The 13,913-nt window shown below is 43.5% G+C and overlaps 1 protein-coding gene across 4 annotated transcripts in view; it reads left to right on the top strand.

Annotated features, from left to right (window-relative positions):
- whrna (whirlin a) overlaps window positions 1-13,913 on the top strand; it is a 175,622-nt gene that overhangs the window by 150,505 nt on the left and 11,204 nt on the right. For 2 of the 4 annotated variants that reach the window (XM_086187186.1, XM_086187185.1), the window contains exons 8-11: window positions 3,750-3,824; window positions 5,733-6,312; window positions 7,427-7,596; window positions 9,772-9,894. In XM_086187186.1, coding sequence (XP_086043312.1) covers window positions 3,750-3,824; window positions 5,733-6,312; window positions 7,427-7,596; window positions 9,772-9,894 — 948 coding nt within the window. Of the gene's footprint in view, window positions 1-3,749; window positions 3,825-5,732; window positions 6,313-7,426; window positions 8,743-9,771; window positions 9,895-13,913 lie in introns of those variants that run through there. The other 2 variants (XM_086187188.1, XM_086187189.1) reach the window with 2 other exon arrangements.

Here is a 13,913-nt window from a genome sequence, read left to right as displayed (position 1 = left end):
CTCATTCAGACGTCTCTCATGGGTTTTCTCTGCCTTTCTGCCTTTCCCTCCGAGAGGCGGCATTTACACGTGTGACAGAGAGAGCGAGTGTGTGCGTCTGTGTCTGTTTGTGTTTCAGACCCATGGGTAACTGGTAGCACTGCTGTATAAAGCAGATTAGAGAGCTGGGTGGGTTTGAGAGGGTAAAAACACTGGGTTTGTGAACCATTCTCAGTTCCAGGTATACCGTCAAATGCATACCAATGCAAACAGACAGTATGTCTGTATGCAGGATAACAGGCTTCAGGCTGCGCTGCTGCTGCTGCTATCCTGCTGCCATGTTGAATGATGCTGCAAACCCTCAGATATCATTCCGTTAATGCGTTTCCATCAACACACGTTTATTTGTTTATTTTCAGGTATTGCATTAGAAAAAGTTAATGGCAACGGTGGAATTGGAAAAAAAAAACTCAAGTTCGCACAAATTTTTTAGGCTCTTTTGAGGTGGTTTTTGTCTTTTAAAAAATGATAATGAAAAAAATGCAGAACCAGAGATGGAAATATGCACGACGTAGCCTGGTTTGTTCACTGCAAACCACATGATGGAAACAATCAATTGCAATTGGCACTTCTTCATTTCCTGTATGGCCAAAGTTCACCATATTAGCCTGACATTGATATGTAAACATGGCAAATGACAACAGGCCTCATTCATGAAATGTCCGTATACAAAAATGGGTTTTACACATGATTTCACTCTATATAGCATTACAGCCAGGAAGGAAAGCCCGATGGCTTTTTGTAACTCCCTGCTCCTGACATTTATTGTGTACCTCCTGTAACTTTAAGTCCTTGCAAGCCTGAGTGATTGCCACTTATAAGCGGTGCACAATAGATGTCAAGAGCGAGGAGTTGGAAATAGCCTTTGTAATAAATTTAAGAGCTAAAAATATCCTGTCCAGAGAGAGGATAAGGAGCTGATCAGAACAAATACACTGAACAACAATATAAATTCAGTACTGGGAACAATAGTCAGCTGGCTGCAAGTCATCCAATATGACAAAGGAAGTTTCCAGCAGTGACCAGACCAAGGCCGAAAAATTAATTGCATTTTGAATACAGGACGTGCAATATTTCCTAAAGTCATAGCCTCATATTGTGGAGCTGCAGTGGTATTCCAGCCTACCAATGAACTCTACAGACTTAGGAAAAAACTTGTTGTTGCTCCCACTAAAAATCACACCATAATCAATTCAATATGTTGGTGTTTTTTTTTCAATCAAACATTGAATAATAACGAAAGAGTGAAAATTCCTATTTTGAAACATATTCCAAATACAATATCAAGATACAAGAAATGTTCTTGTCACCTGCGCTGTATAACACAACGGTTACACCGTAAAATAAAATTCTTCCTTTGCCTTAGTCGTCCTTCACGCTAATCAGTCGAATAATTCTCTAAAAATATGATACCTTCCCCTAAATCATTCAACCCTTTTTTAGTTGATACTTAAAATGCAAAGTGCAATCTGTGAAAGGATTTTAAACGTACATTTCAGGCCAGCAGCAGAGCACAGTGTGTGTATGCTAGCTACTGGCATACACACACTGTGCTGTGTAGCACAAATGCTAATGTCTGTATGTGCTAATTCCATATGACTGCCAGTGAGAGAAAGACGGGGTCAGTGTTCAAAGTTTGCACTTCTCGAGTGTGTTTTTAAGTCTGGACTGCTTGTTTGAGCGTTGTGGCTGCGCGATGCTCAGGGATGAGCTATGAAGAGTCACGTGTAACAATCTGCCCCGCACACACAATGCTAATTCTGAATTGGCTTAAATGATTACATGGATGTTCTGAGCGGGTCCATGTGAGCTTGACTTGACTAAATTCAGTTTCAAGTTCTCCCATCTGCCTCACTGTGTTCGCCCTCGCAGTCTTTCATCGCATCCATTTGCAGCCTCTTGGAAGGACATGACACATTTGTCACTCTCTTTCCTGCTTGATATTTGAAGGACGGTGGGGAGAATGAATCCAGAGCTACGATTGATCAAAGTCTTCTACTTTGCTGGCGAACTTCTAGATTTTTCTTAAACACATTGGAAATGTACAAAATTAAAACCGTTGCGTTACACCAACACAAAGAGAAGCCGGCCAATCATGAGCCACAAACGCATTGCACAATTAGGTGTCTGTCAGCAGATCGATATTGTTTATCGGCCCAGTCAAGTTTTATTTAAGCAGTAAATTAATATGCCGCAGCCGCTGTGATCCTGTCACTTGAGTAACTCACTGCTTCTCATACAAATGAACCCAGCGCATTCTTCCTCACCGTGATAATTAACGGTAGAGACTGTACAGTCCTTGTGTGACTACTTTGTCATGCAGCCGCGGTTCCTAGTGTACCTACATGTTTTACCTGAGGGCAGGCACAGACACTCCTCCAGAATATCAACAAGAGCATCCCAAGTGTCACCGAGCATGAATTCAGGACAGGCATTTAAAGAAGTCTCCTTAAATTGTATTGGAAAAAATCAATCAATTAGCATTTGATCATTGGTTGTTTTTATCATGAAAAATGCCTGAGGCAGAAAATAGTAAGAAAGTATCATTTTCCTCAATGAAACCATCGTTTCATTTCATTTCCTGGAGAAATTAGAGTCCCAACACCAATCCTCTTAAACAAGGCAGTTAAACTTGTTAGTTTCGGTTTCACAGAAAACAAACCAAAAAAAGAAACACAACGCTCATAAAGGCAGCGATTCCGCGGCGCCCGGCCAAATCTCTTCACAGATTAAACAGCCAATGTTCTGCCTTAAATTAATCAGTTTAGAAACCTTTGCCTTCAACAATCCTTGCAGGCAGTTGATGGAGTACATTTGATATATATATATATATATATATATATATATATATATATATATATATATATATGCCGTGATGTAATCACCGTCCACTACCTAGCGTTATTGAGTTGCTATTTTGTAGTCGGATCCTAGCTGCTCTTCTGCACTGTTATTTTTCCCCACACCGACCAAGCTCGGAAGAACCGCCTGATGTATCACACTTGTTCTCTGGATGGGATGTGCTGATGAATGTGATCATGGACAGGCAGCATCCTCAGCCTGCTTACAGTGCAGCGCAGCATCTCCACATGTAGAAAGCCGATTTGCTCTTGTGATTATATAAATTGTCTGTAAGTGCTCCCTGCACGGCAGCGAGGGGTGATTAAGCTCAATTGATGGGGCTTTTGTTTTGGTTTAGTGGCAGAGTTAAATGAAGGGCAACATCTCTCTGAACTGGGCTCCTCTCACTCACAGATCTGCTGCAAATTACCTCCTCTCCATCACACCGGTGGGACCCAGCCACAAAATCCCACTTAGGACTGAGCTGATGGTTCCTTATCGATTCTGCAGCCTGTGTGTTTTGCTAGTGGAGGATATGATAGCTGTGTGTGTGTGTGTGTGTGTGTGTGTGTGTGTGTGTGTGTGTGTGTGTGTGTGTGTGCATGCCATGTGAGCATGCCTTTCTTCTGGACTTACAATCATTGGCAAGCAAATATGAGGGAGATTGAGCATCCACCAAAGCTACTTTGCAATTTGTTTTGGGATAAACGCACATCTGTGCTTAACATCTGCTCACAAGCGGTTTTTCTCTCTCTCTCTCTCTCTCTCTCTCTCTCCCTCTCTATCTCACTGGCTTTTCTTCCTCTGCTTCATCACTCCCCCATCTTCCTGTCACTTTTCTCCCCTTTATCTCTTTTTGCATCTTTCAGAACGACAGCGTGGTGGAGAGTAATCAGCAGGATCTTCCACCGAGTATGAACACCCTCCTGGCCGACGTCTCTTTGGTGAGCCCTGCAGGCCAGCAGGCACAACGCCGGCTTTGGCCACGAAAAGATGGATACGGTACAGGGAAGAAGTGAGGGGAGTTTGAAGAAAGGATTTTTAAAAGGGGATGGGAGAGTAGGTAGGGATGGATGAAGCTGCTCAAGATGACCCACAGGCTTTTTATTGTGGGTTAGGTTGAAGTGGAACAAGGGTTTGCACCAAATGAGAGCAAGAGAAGTTGAGCTTTTAGAGAGGAAGGGCCTTTTTTCATCTTTTCTCCAGTGAATGGAAAAGGGAGAGCAGAAGCTGAGCTATATGCCCCCTGGTCTTTCCAAATCTCCTCCTACTTTTCCATCTCTGCATGAAGGAGATGAAAAAAGACAGCATTTAGGAAGTCAATTTCTCAAACCATTAGAAACATGAAGCGCTCTGTGTTTATTCTGAAAGTTAGCCAGAGGGAGGTCAAGAGGATCACTTTTAGCCTGCAACTCAAACACATCCCTTTTTTTTTCTTTTGCAAATATTGTTTTGCATCCATTTTATGTCTCAATTCATAAACTAGCCAACCACTCGTGTCTCAGTGTTACTCATTCCACTGTTAAGTTTGTGTTGGAGCTCTCTTACCTGGAGATGCAGGTGGATCTGAAGCGGCCAGCAACGACATGGTTTGGATGCACTGAACGTCTCAAAATCGACTTTTATTGTCACTAAAACCGGTGGGGAGGTTGAGCAGGTTGTGAGGATGAGTGGAATATGGTAGGAATGAGTCAAAAATGCTGTGTTTGAATGATGGGTACGCTTGTCATCGTCAACAGCAAAAACTTAAACGCCACAAATGTAGCCTCTCCTCCTCCTTAGACGTGTACTCTGAACACTGCTAACCTTTTTGATATGTTTGTTCCTTCAGGTTTAGACTCAAAAAACCCACCAAATAAGAATGCCAGCAAATTTTAGAAATTACCCAGAATCTTGGCGCTAACATCCCTGTAAAGTTGGCATTAAAAATATTTCCCCTTCTTCTCACCGTTATGGAAGTCCTGCAAATGAAATTGGTATTGCATCCAAAAAGTGTATTTGGCCGTTCAGTGACTCACAGATGTCTTTAACTCTCAAAGATGCTTTTATCCTCTGCATGACTTCTTGGTGACTCTGAAAACCAGAAAACACACTTTTAGCTTGAAGCTAACGGAGACCAACAACTGAGTGTACAAACTAGTCACGGCCATTCCCGGTCGAGCTGAACCAGAAGTAGTTCTAGTTTTTCTTTTAAGCTCAAATCAAGGTTTCGAGAATTTGTATGGATAAAGATGTTCTGGCTTGTACTTGAGGATGTTTGAGAGTGTAAACTGACATTTTGGACAGTTTTGCCGTTCTTTGTTGTCGTTCTCTGCTTCAAAGTGAAACTCTGCGGCTGGAGCTTTCTGACATTCTGAGTCACAGAGAAGCCAAGCGGCAGGTAAAAAAGATCTTTGTGAGGTCGACACGTCTAACGCTGAGTCACAGTTTACACTTTTTGGGTGAAATATCACTTTAAATCTACATTTACCTCCACTTTATTTTATATCTTTTCACAGATAAATTGTTAATTTGTTAAATCAGAGCGAGGAGCAATTTTTTTTTTTTTTGATTCTGTATTTTATACTTTCTCTCACACACAGATTTTATATTTTGGGAGCAGAATATTATTTTAGGACTTTAGAACATTTTAAGGATGTAATTAAACCCATATTAATGGATGGAATATAATTGCACCCTGTGGCAGAGAGAAATTAATACCTTTTAGAGTCCCAACTGATCAGGTTTAATTAATTCTTCATTTAGTTTTTAGCTCCATGAAACATACGGTCACCTTTTTAATCATAGTTATTATGCCACAATATCTTGTCGCACCCCTAATCAATCATGATGGAAATATCCTCTCACTTCAGGATGATGTACAGTCCACTACAGCCGAATCCCCCCCCTCCTTCAAGCCTCCACCCCCGCCAGGGGTGCAGAGGCGCCCAAGTAGAAGAGACCAGCTCAACAAATGCCCCTCGTCCGAGTCCACCCAATCAGGCTTGTACTTCACTGCCCCGATCTCCCATTACCACAGCAAAGAGCCGGGTCACGCCCCCGCCTCACCTTCGCTAAACCACAAACGAGAGCCTGCCAGGGACCCCTCTCGAGACTGTGCAGCCATCCGCAAGAGAGAGCCCACAGCACCTTCCAAGAAAGAACAAATAACAGCCCCTCAGGTGTCCAAGGTCACCCAGCACAACATCGGCCCTTTCCCTAGGGTCCGGTCCCCCACCAGAGGCACCAAGCCTGCAGCCCCATCCCCTTCTCCTCCACCTCCACCTCCCCTCCCTGCTCCTCCTCCTCCACCACCCTCTCTTCCCCTCAAGCCGTTGTCCATGTCCAAAGCCTCCTCTCCAGGCTCTAAGCAGCAGTTTGTTACTGTGGAGGTTCACAGGCCCAACGCAGAACCAGATGTCAACGAGGTTCGCCCGCTGCCCCAAGCTCGAGGTGAGCAAAGGAGGGCCTGATGTGTTTTATGGGGATCACATCATGTTCTCATTAGTTTGGAGTGCATGGCAAATAACTGAACAAAAACATGATATTCATACAATGTACAACAAAATGCAGATGTCCATTTGACAGAACAGACAAAGAAGAGGTACTTTTCCAGCCAACACCTGCTGTGCATGAGACTGTTGAGTAACTGTAATACCAGAAGGGAAGAGCATGAGCTTCCTCTGAAAAAGCTCCATTTAAATTTGAGCTCCGCTTCAGAGCTGCTAAAACTTTCAATCAGGGCCCAACTGATATGTGATACTGACATCAGGGAGTGAGAATGACATGTAAACATTGGCCCATAGTGTATTTTTAAAATATGGTTGCAACAAATCTACGTGTAGTTGTGTACTGAGGCAGAATTAACTGGTGAACGACAAAAAAACTTATTGTTCAGGATGTCATCAGCTCAGTACTGGAACATAGCGCGCTCTACTGGACATATTACGCAAGGACATCAGTTCTAAACTAAACCAAGCCACTTCAGCTAACCTCACCCAGTTCATCAATAATACCTATGGTTAATTGATGATGTCAGCTGGCTGATTAATCTGATGGTCCTTCACCGAGACTGATATGTCTGATGTTGGCCGGCTGATTATTCAGTCAGGCTGGGTTGTAAATGTGTCCGCGTTTGAAAGGCTACGAGAAAGCGTCTCCTCGGTGTTTGTAGTGTCTGTCTTGAACAGTCTGGCTGCTGCAGTTGGGACTCATCAGCTGATACGTCCAGATGCCGAGGCTTATTGCAACTGTCAGAAAATGCCTATAAATATCGTGTGCGCAATCTCTCCAATTAACCACAACGCTTTGTGTGATTGCAATTACGTGCCAAACATCACTAATCTTCATAAGCATTTAATCTTGTGTTAGTATTAAAATCATACCCTGTCAGAGCAAATGGAACAGAGTTTTTTTTACTGCTGTTCCATTTGACAACGTCTTGAGCGAAGTACATTTATCTTAATATCCTCCCAAACTGGAGGGAGCTTTTAAAGCAGAAGAGTAAAGCAAACAGATGTTGAAGTTTTGGGACTCTGATATCCCGTCTGCCTGCTCCCCCCCTCAGGTGGCGCCCTGTCTCAGCTGTCAGACAATGGCCAGACCCTCAGTGAGGACAGCGGCGTGGACATAGCTGAGACAGGACACCTCAGCAAAGACAGCAGCAGCTCCCACTCCTCACACGCACGCCACCCTCGGGACAGCCAGGGGGGCGGGGGGGACAACCCCACCAAACCGGTGAGGGGGTGATTCTGCACAGCTGTGATCCAAACATGGATTAATGGGCGGATTAATTGTTAAACGGCGGGGAATGTGGAATGTGTGTGATTAATTAAACAGTGTGTGCTCGTGTGTTTCTATCTTTGTGAGGACTGCTTGAGTTTTAGTCCTTGAAAGATATTTTCGGTAAAGAAACACATTTAAAAAAACAAAATCTGTGGACGGTAGGAATTCTCTCTTCTGGACAACTGCTCATCCAATCTACTTCACAACAGTGTGTTTTGTGTGACGCCATCAGCAGGGCTTCACAGCCTTCAGATGAGGCAATCTTAAGCTGGGTACAAATGCAACTGTATGGATGAGTGCTTCCTGAGAAAGCTGCAAGCGGCAATGTCTCGTAACTCGTCCCGAAAAGGCAAAGCAGTGTTTTGAAAGTGACTGCCTTCCTCTTGAAATTTTCTAAGGTTTAGACGGGCAGAGCATGAATAATTTGTCGCGACGGATCCTCACAAGTATAGAAGTGCAAATGTGTTTCAGTTTGATAAATTGGCGGAACATTAACGCCAATCCTCCTGACTCTGTTCCCAATTCTAATTGTGATCTGTTCTCTCCTCCCTCTGTTTTCTCACAAACTGTTTCACTCGTGTTAATTTCCCACTCATGTCATTCATTCAGTCAAAAGCTTCATCAGTTATTCCATCACTCACTGCAGTCTCGTGTAATGAATCTCTCAAATGGCTCTCTGGTTCTTGTTGATTGAGGGAAGGTATTACGGGCAGGGATGGGAGTAGCCGGAGTGTTAGGAGGAGAGGGCTGTGTGGGTCAGAGTCTGTTTTCGATGAGAAATATTAAGCAGAAAGGGTGAAGGGTAGGTTCAAGACAACATGTCCGGAACAGACGGTTCACACATTTTGCAGGTTGCTTAACGTAGAAAATGCCAACGTATTTGAGCTCTAATTGGTGTGTTCAGCCTTGTCTGGTAGCTTCTGTAGCCTCCGGCTCAGTGTGTTTGCTCATTAAGGGGTTTCTGTCATTGGTATTCACTGAAAACCCAAACCTTTCCTGTGATTTTCTCTCCAAATGCATCAAGATTTAAACAGGCTGCAGTTGTGTATCATAAACAGCTGCAAAACAGTGAGCAATCAGAATTAAAGCAATACTTCACGCAAAGCATGAATCTGGCTGTTTGTGTCTTCACAAATAAGTGCCTTGAACTCATAAAGACTTTTTTTTTTCCCCCCTTCTTTGTGAATCCAGAATGCAGAAAGAGCCAGCCAGGTATATTCAGCGTGAAGCTAATGGCGGCTGATGGCTCACAACAGCAGAAGACGCTGTGGTTTGGCGCGACCACTGCCATGAGCGAGCACCGACAAACAATAGTGCGTTTGTTCAGCTGAATCTGCCCACTGGCTGGGCTCAACGCTTGCGTGAACAAGCAAGGAGCTGGAAGTGTTAACTCTTGGTTTCTTTTTAGCTCAAATCCCAGTGTTTGAGGGTTACCGAGAAGACGGCTGGATAGAGGAGATGTGGATAACCCTGCTGTTGTTTGTCTTCAGCAGCTTCTGGCTAAATTGACGTTGTTGTTACAAAGTCGGAGGGAAAAAAAACATCTTTGTGAACGCAAAGCACCTGTTTATGTTACTTGTATGGGAAAATACAATTTTTGAGTGCGTTATCTCTTAAAGCTTCACTTACCAGTGTAATCAACAGTTGATCAAATTATTTTGCAATGTGAAAGACCTGAGCAGCTCCAATGAAGCAGCTGCTGGCTGGAGCTTTTTATTCCCTTTTATCACGAGGTTTCTTACAGGAGTGACGTGCGTGTACGCTGTGGTTACGCGGCGCGATGAAGAAAAGATTGCCAAACCTCCTCAACACGAAACCTCCTTTGACTAACAGAGGAGAGGAACAATGGAGACGTGCCATCCAGATAAATGAAATAGTCTGAATATTAGTTTTAGTCTCCCGCTCTCTGAAGCGATTTGACTAATTGCTCATTTGTGAATATAAGAGTGGGACTAACGATGTTCGTGGCTGTGTTAATCTAATTTGTCAGAGACTTTTAAGAATTGAAGTGCTTCATTGAATAAACAAAGCCAGAAAAGTATGACCAATGGCACAAGTACATTTAGATGTATCCAAATCTATTTTTCTGCCGGTCTTATTAGTGCTACTCTCTGTCTCTTACTCCAGCCGGGGCTGTTGGAGCCCACGTCTACTCTAGTGAGGGTGCCTAAGAGTGCCAGCACCCTGGGTATTGCTATTGAAGGTGGAGCCAACACTCGACAGCCTCTACCAAGAATTGTCACAATACAGGTGAGTCAGGAAAACGTCCAACACACGTGGGTTAACGCAAAAAGAAACGCCCCCCCCCCCCACTTCACCCATTCAAGTCTTTAAAAGTGATGTCTTACTTTGTTAAGATAAGATGAGATAAGATAAACCTTCATTCGTCCCACAGTGGGGAAATGAGCACTGTGACAGCAGCCGAAAAACAGAAGTAGCAACGGAAGAATTACAGAACACTGAATAGAAGAAACTACAATAAAAAAAGTATAATTCACGATCGTAAACTACAGACAACTACAATAAATATTAGCAGCACAAGGGTTGTGTTGGATATTGCACACGAGGTTGTCCACTCAAGTGGACTGGTAGTTCATTACATTACTCTACAATGGGGCTAATTACACCTCACCTGTTACATATTTTTATATTTATTATTATTATTATTGATAAAGTTGATGGAAGGGAAACAGAATCTCATGCTGACCCTGACTTCAGATATCGGAGCATCTCAATCTTTCGATTTCTCCCTGTATTTCTTATCATTTCTGACTCATAAACACAGGGAAAGTTTTGCCGGCTGCACACTCAGCTGCTCTCCTCGGCGTTGCTGCGCTATCAGCTGATCTCTGGCCGGGCATGATAGGCGCAGTCCAAAGCATTAAAAAATAAACATTTTTTTCCTCTCTGCGTGATAGAAGCAACATACACTGGATGTGTTTTCCCCTCAACGTAAATACGAACTTTCACAGGTAAATCAACTTCTTAAACATGCTGCTGTCCGCTGATCGTATCGCTGCAGGACAGAAGTAAACCAGATGACGCTTGGAATAAGACCAGGCCTCTTCTTAACCGAACACGCAGTCGTCCGTATTCTAGCCTGCTCCTGTTGTCAGCCGTGGTTTTTACCCCTGGTGCTCTTTCTTAATTCTCTCTGATGATTCGTCTCATCCATCTTTCAGGTGGGATTTGATGCCCTTCAAGGCTTTGTATGTTTCACACTGCTGCTGAACTCACACTGAGATCCTGGTGCTCTCCTATTATTCTCCTTGGATCTTTCACAAAGATAATTACAATGTAAATGTGGCCTCTATGTTGGGAGATCTTGACAATTTACTGCAATTAGTTTTTCAAAATCAGAAAAACAAATTGCTAGCTAATTGCTTTGATGTGGTTTTCATGAAGCGATGCAGGCCGAACTTGCATGAATATACGTGGTAACACATAAGGGTACATTGAGAACGGGTAGTTAATGCTTAGTTAACTGTTATTGAAGTAACGGTCTGGTACAGTAAATGTTTACAGTGGTGTTCGTGTTAACTCTAGGGGTTTCAGTAAAATAGATGGTGGTGTTTGAGGATTCTTGTTGTCCACTTTACATGGAAGCGTAACAAAAAGCATTAATTAAGGATTCATTATGCTTGATGCTTGTTTAGCACTCAGGTGTCACGTGTGGTAAAGTGTCCACAGAATATCGGTGTTTTTGGAAAGTCTGTGGACAGAGAAAGCTCATATAAGCTAGAACTTGCAGGTCAGTCACCTCCACATAAAGCTATTAACCGTGACTTGTACCGCATGCAGCTGCCTTGCGCGGTCATTTCAAAGCCAACAAAGCCTTGCATTAGCTCAGGACTATCTGCAGCAATAACCATTCTCTTACCACGGAGAGGCGGAGAGTTACAATTTAAAGATCAGAGCGGGGAGCAGCAACAGACGACAGTCCGCAACCCGCACAAAGCTGTCTCTCAGCCTCCCACTCTAAAGAGGAGGTGATTGAACTAAAATAGGGCTGCTGATTGCGAGAGAAAGGATAAAAGGATTTGAAATCAGCACTTTCAAAATCCAAGAGTGCACTGAAAGAAAGCATGGTAAGTGTTAGTCTAGGATGCAAAAGAAGTGAGCGCATTGTTAACACGGAGAGGAGAAAAGGTCAGATTGGTGGATTTGGAGAAGCAGGAGTCTGGTATTGTGGGTGGGTGCAGTATTCTGGTGTTTGGTGGCTTCATATCATTGTTGGGAAGAGTTGCTGTGGGACCGAGAAAACAAATGTGTTTCTGCTTGCGGTACAAATTCTGGGGCAAAAGTACTTATCCTGTGTTTCTTTGTCTTCACGACCGAGAACACAGCTTGAATGATTTATATCAGTGCTGTTTCTTTGCTGCTTTGACATTATGCCACCGTATGTTTCGCTCATTTTTAATAGTTAATTGTAGATTCATCATTAAAAAAAAAAATGCTGTTGAAAGAAACAGCTTTTAAGAAGGGTGGCAAACTGTGCCTTTTCAAGAAACATGGTCGTGCTGCCATGTATTTATCTGATTTCCAATTTGAAGTCTAAGTCAGTGAACTGTGCTGTATTAAAGGCACGGCCACAAAGCTGCAGCTAAGAGATGAAGGCGGCAGGCCTCTGATCTTTGCAGTTGCTGCACTGGAAGAGTAAACATAAAATGTAGTCGACTGACCCCTGGTCAACCGGTCAAAGCAGACCTACGTCCCCACTGATCCTGGATCTGCTCCACCTTCCTGCCTGTTAAAGGAAGGTTTTGGTGGCTGCTGTTGCAGGATGTGCTTGCTGATGGAGAATTGTTGGGTGGAGGTTCATTGAAGGACCTGCTCTACTAGTCAAGAGTCAGGAGAGAACTTTTGTAGTGATTTGGTGCCTACAAATAAAACTGACTTGACTTGAACAAATAAGGAGTAAACGGATGCTTTTCTCACTTTCACGTTGTTTTTTACAGTCAATGAAATTGGCAGAAAAAACACTTCAGAAGTACTCTCAGCCCACTTCAAACATTTTACAAAACTGTTATGTGGTATTGTGAGAATTGTCATGAAGAGTCATTATGAAATAAAACCCCGACATGGACTAAGGTTGGGTAATAAAGCTAACGAACTGAAGTGAAAGTGGAAAATTAATACTAGTGTAGAATATATTTATGAGCTTGATTTTTTTAAAATATGCTTTTCAGTGCCTGACAGTAGAGGTGTAAGTAAATGGGCCAAAGGGTTCATTCATTCTGGCATTCAGGTTTAATTACTACTTTATACTTGTATAATTACATGAATTTTGCCAAACTTTGTCCAAAAATTTGCTGTGGTACAAAAGCAATTATGACACACTGGTTACCAGCACTGAGTTCTCCCTGAACAATGACGCTGCAGCGCTTCACGGTTACTGGGATACGTTCATAACGCAGCAGCCTCAAGGTCACATGCCACAATAAAGGAGGGAGACTTTCTGTCTCATCCGTTTTCAAGGTGGAAAAGTGAGCTTTGAAAACTTTGCCACCTGGGCAAAGCTAACTTCGAGTTATTAGGCCCGTGAGCAAGGCACACAACTTCCGTGCTTCTCCCAGTTAGGACCAAGCACCAGGCTCATACATTTGTTTGAGAGGTGGAAAAAATGCAAGAAGAAAACCATCATTTTCTGGCTGCCTGAGGCGCCTGGGTTGTGTCCCAGAGACAGATGATGGCATCACATCAAAGCCAGTGCCCTGTATTATTCTGTCTCTCTGCGGCATTGACAGTAAACACCGTGGAGTCGAGATAAGAGCAGACCTCTGGCTTCTGTATTTCCTATCTCTCTGGTCACAAGCGCTATTGCCTGAGACCAACTCAATCACAGCTGCTGCGGGCGAAGCGCAGTCCCCATCTCCCAGACTTAAGCAACAGCCTGTTATCACTGCCATCGTCCCACCACAACAACCAACTGTTCTATTTTGTACAGGCTTTGCCCTCAAACACTGCTGTGTTCACCCCTCATGTCCTTGCCGTGCAGTGACCCCTCCCCCGGTCCGCACCTGTAGTGTACAACCACTGCATGACCTGAGCTCGGCTCCCATTTTTCTTTAACATCGGAGTAAACGTGTGAACATAGGAACAGATGATGAGATCCTGCAGCCCTGTTTTTAGTGAAATGGCAGCTTCGCATGCTGATGGTTTTGTGTTTGTGTGTGTGTGTGTGTGTGTGTGTGTGTGTGTGTGTGTGTGTGTGTGTGTGTGTGTGTGTGTGTGTGGCAACTGGCTGGCTGCCATCAACCTTAGAGAAA

The sequence above is a fragment of the Aulostomus chinensis genome, chromosome 19 (assembly GCF_037954235.1).
Source record: "Aulostomus chinensis isolate RoL2024-O1b breed Wild chromosome 19, RoL_Achi_v1.0, whole genome shotgun sequence".
NCBI lineage: Eukaryota > Metazoa > Chordata > Actinopteri > Syngnathiformes > Aulostomidae > Aulostomus > Aulostomus chinensis.
The sequence above is the reverse complement of the archived record's forward strand: the minus strand, read 5'-3'. Positions and strand labels throughout refer to the sequence as shown.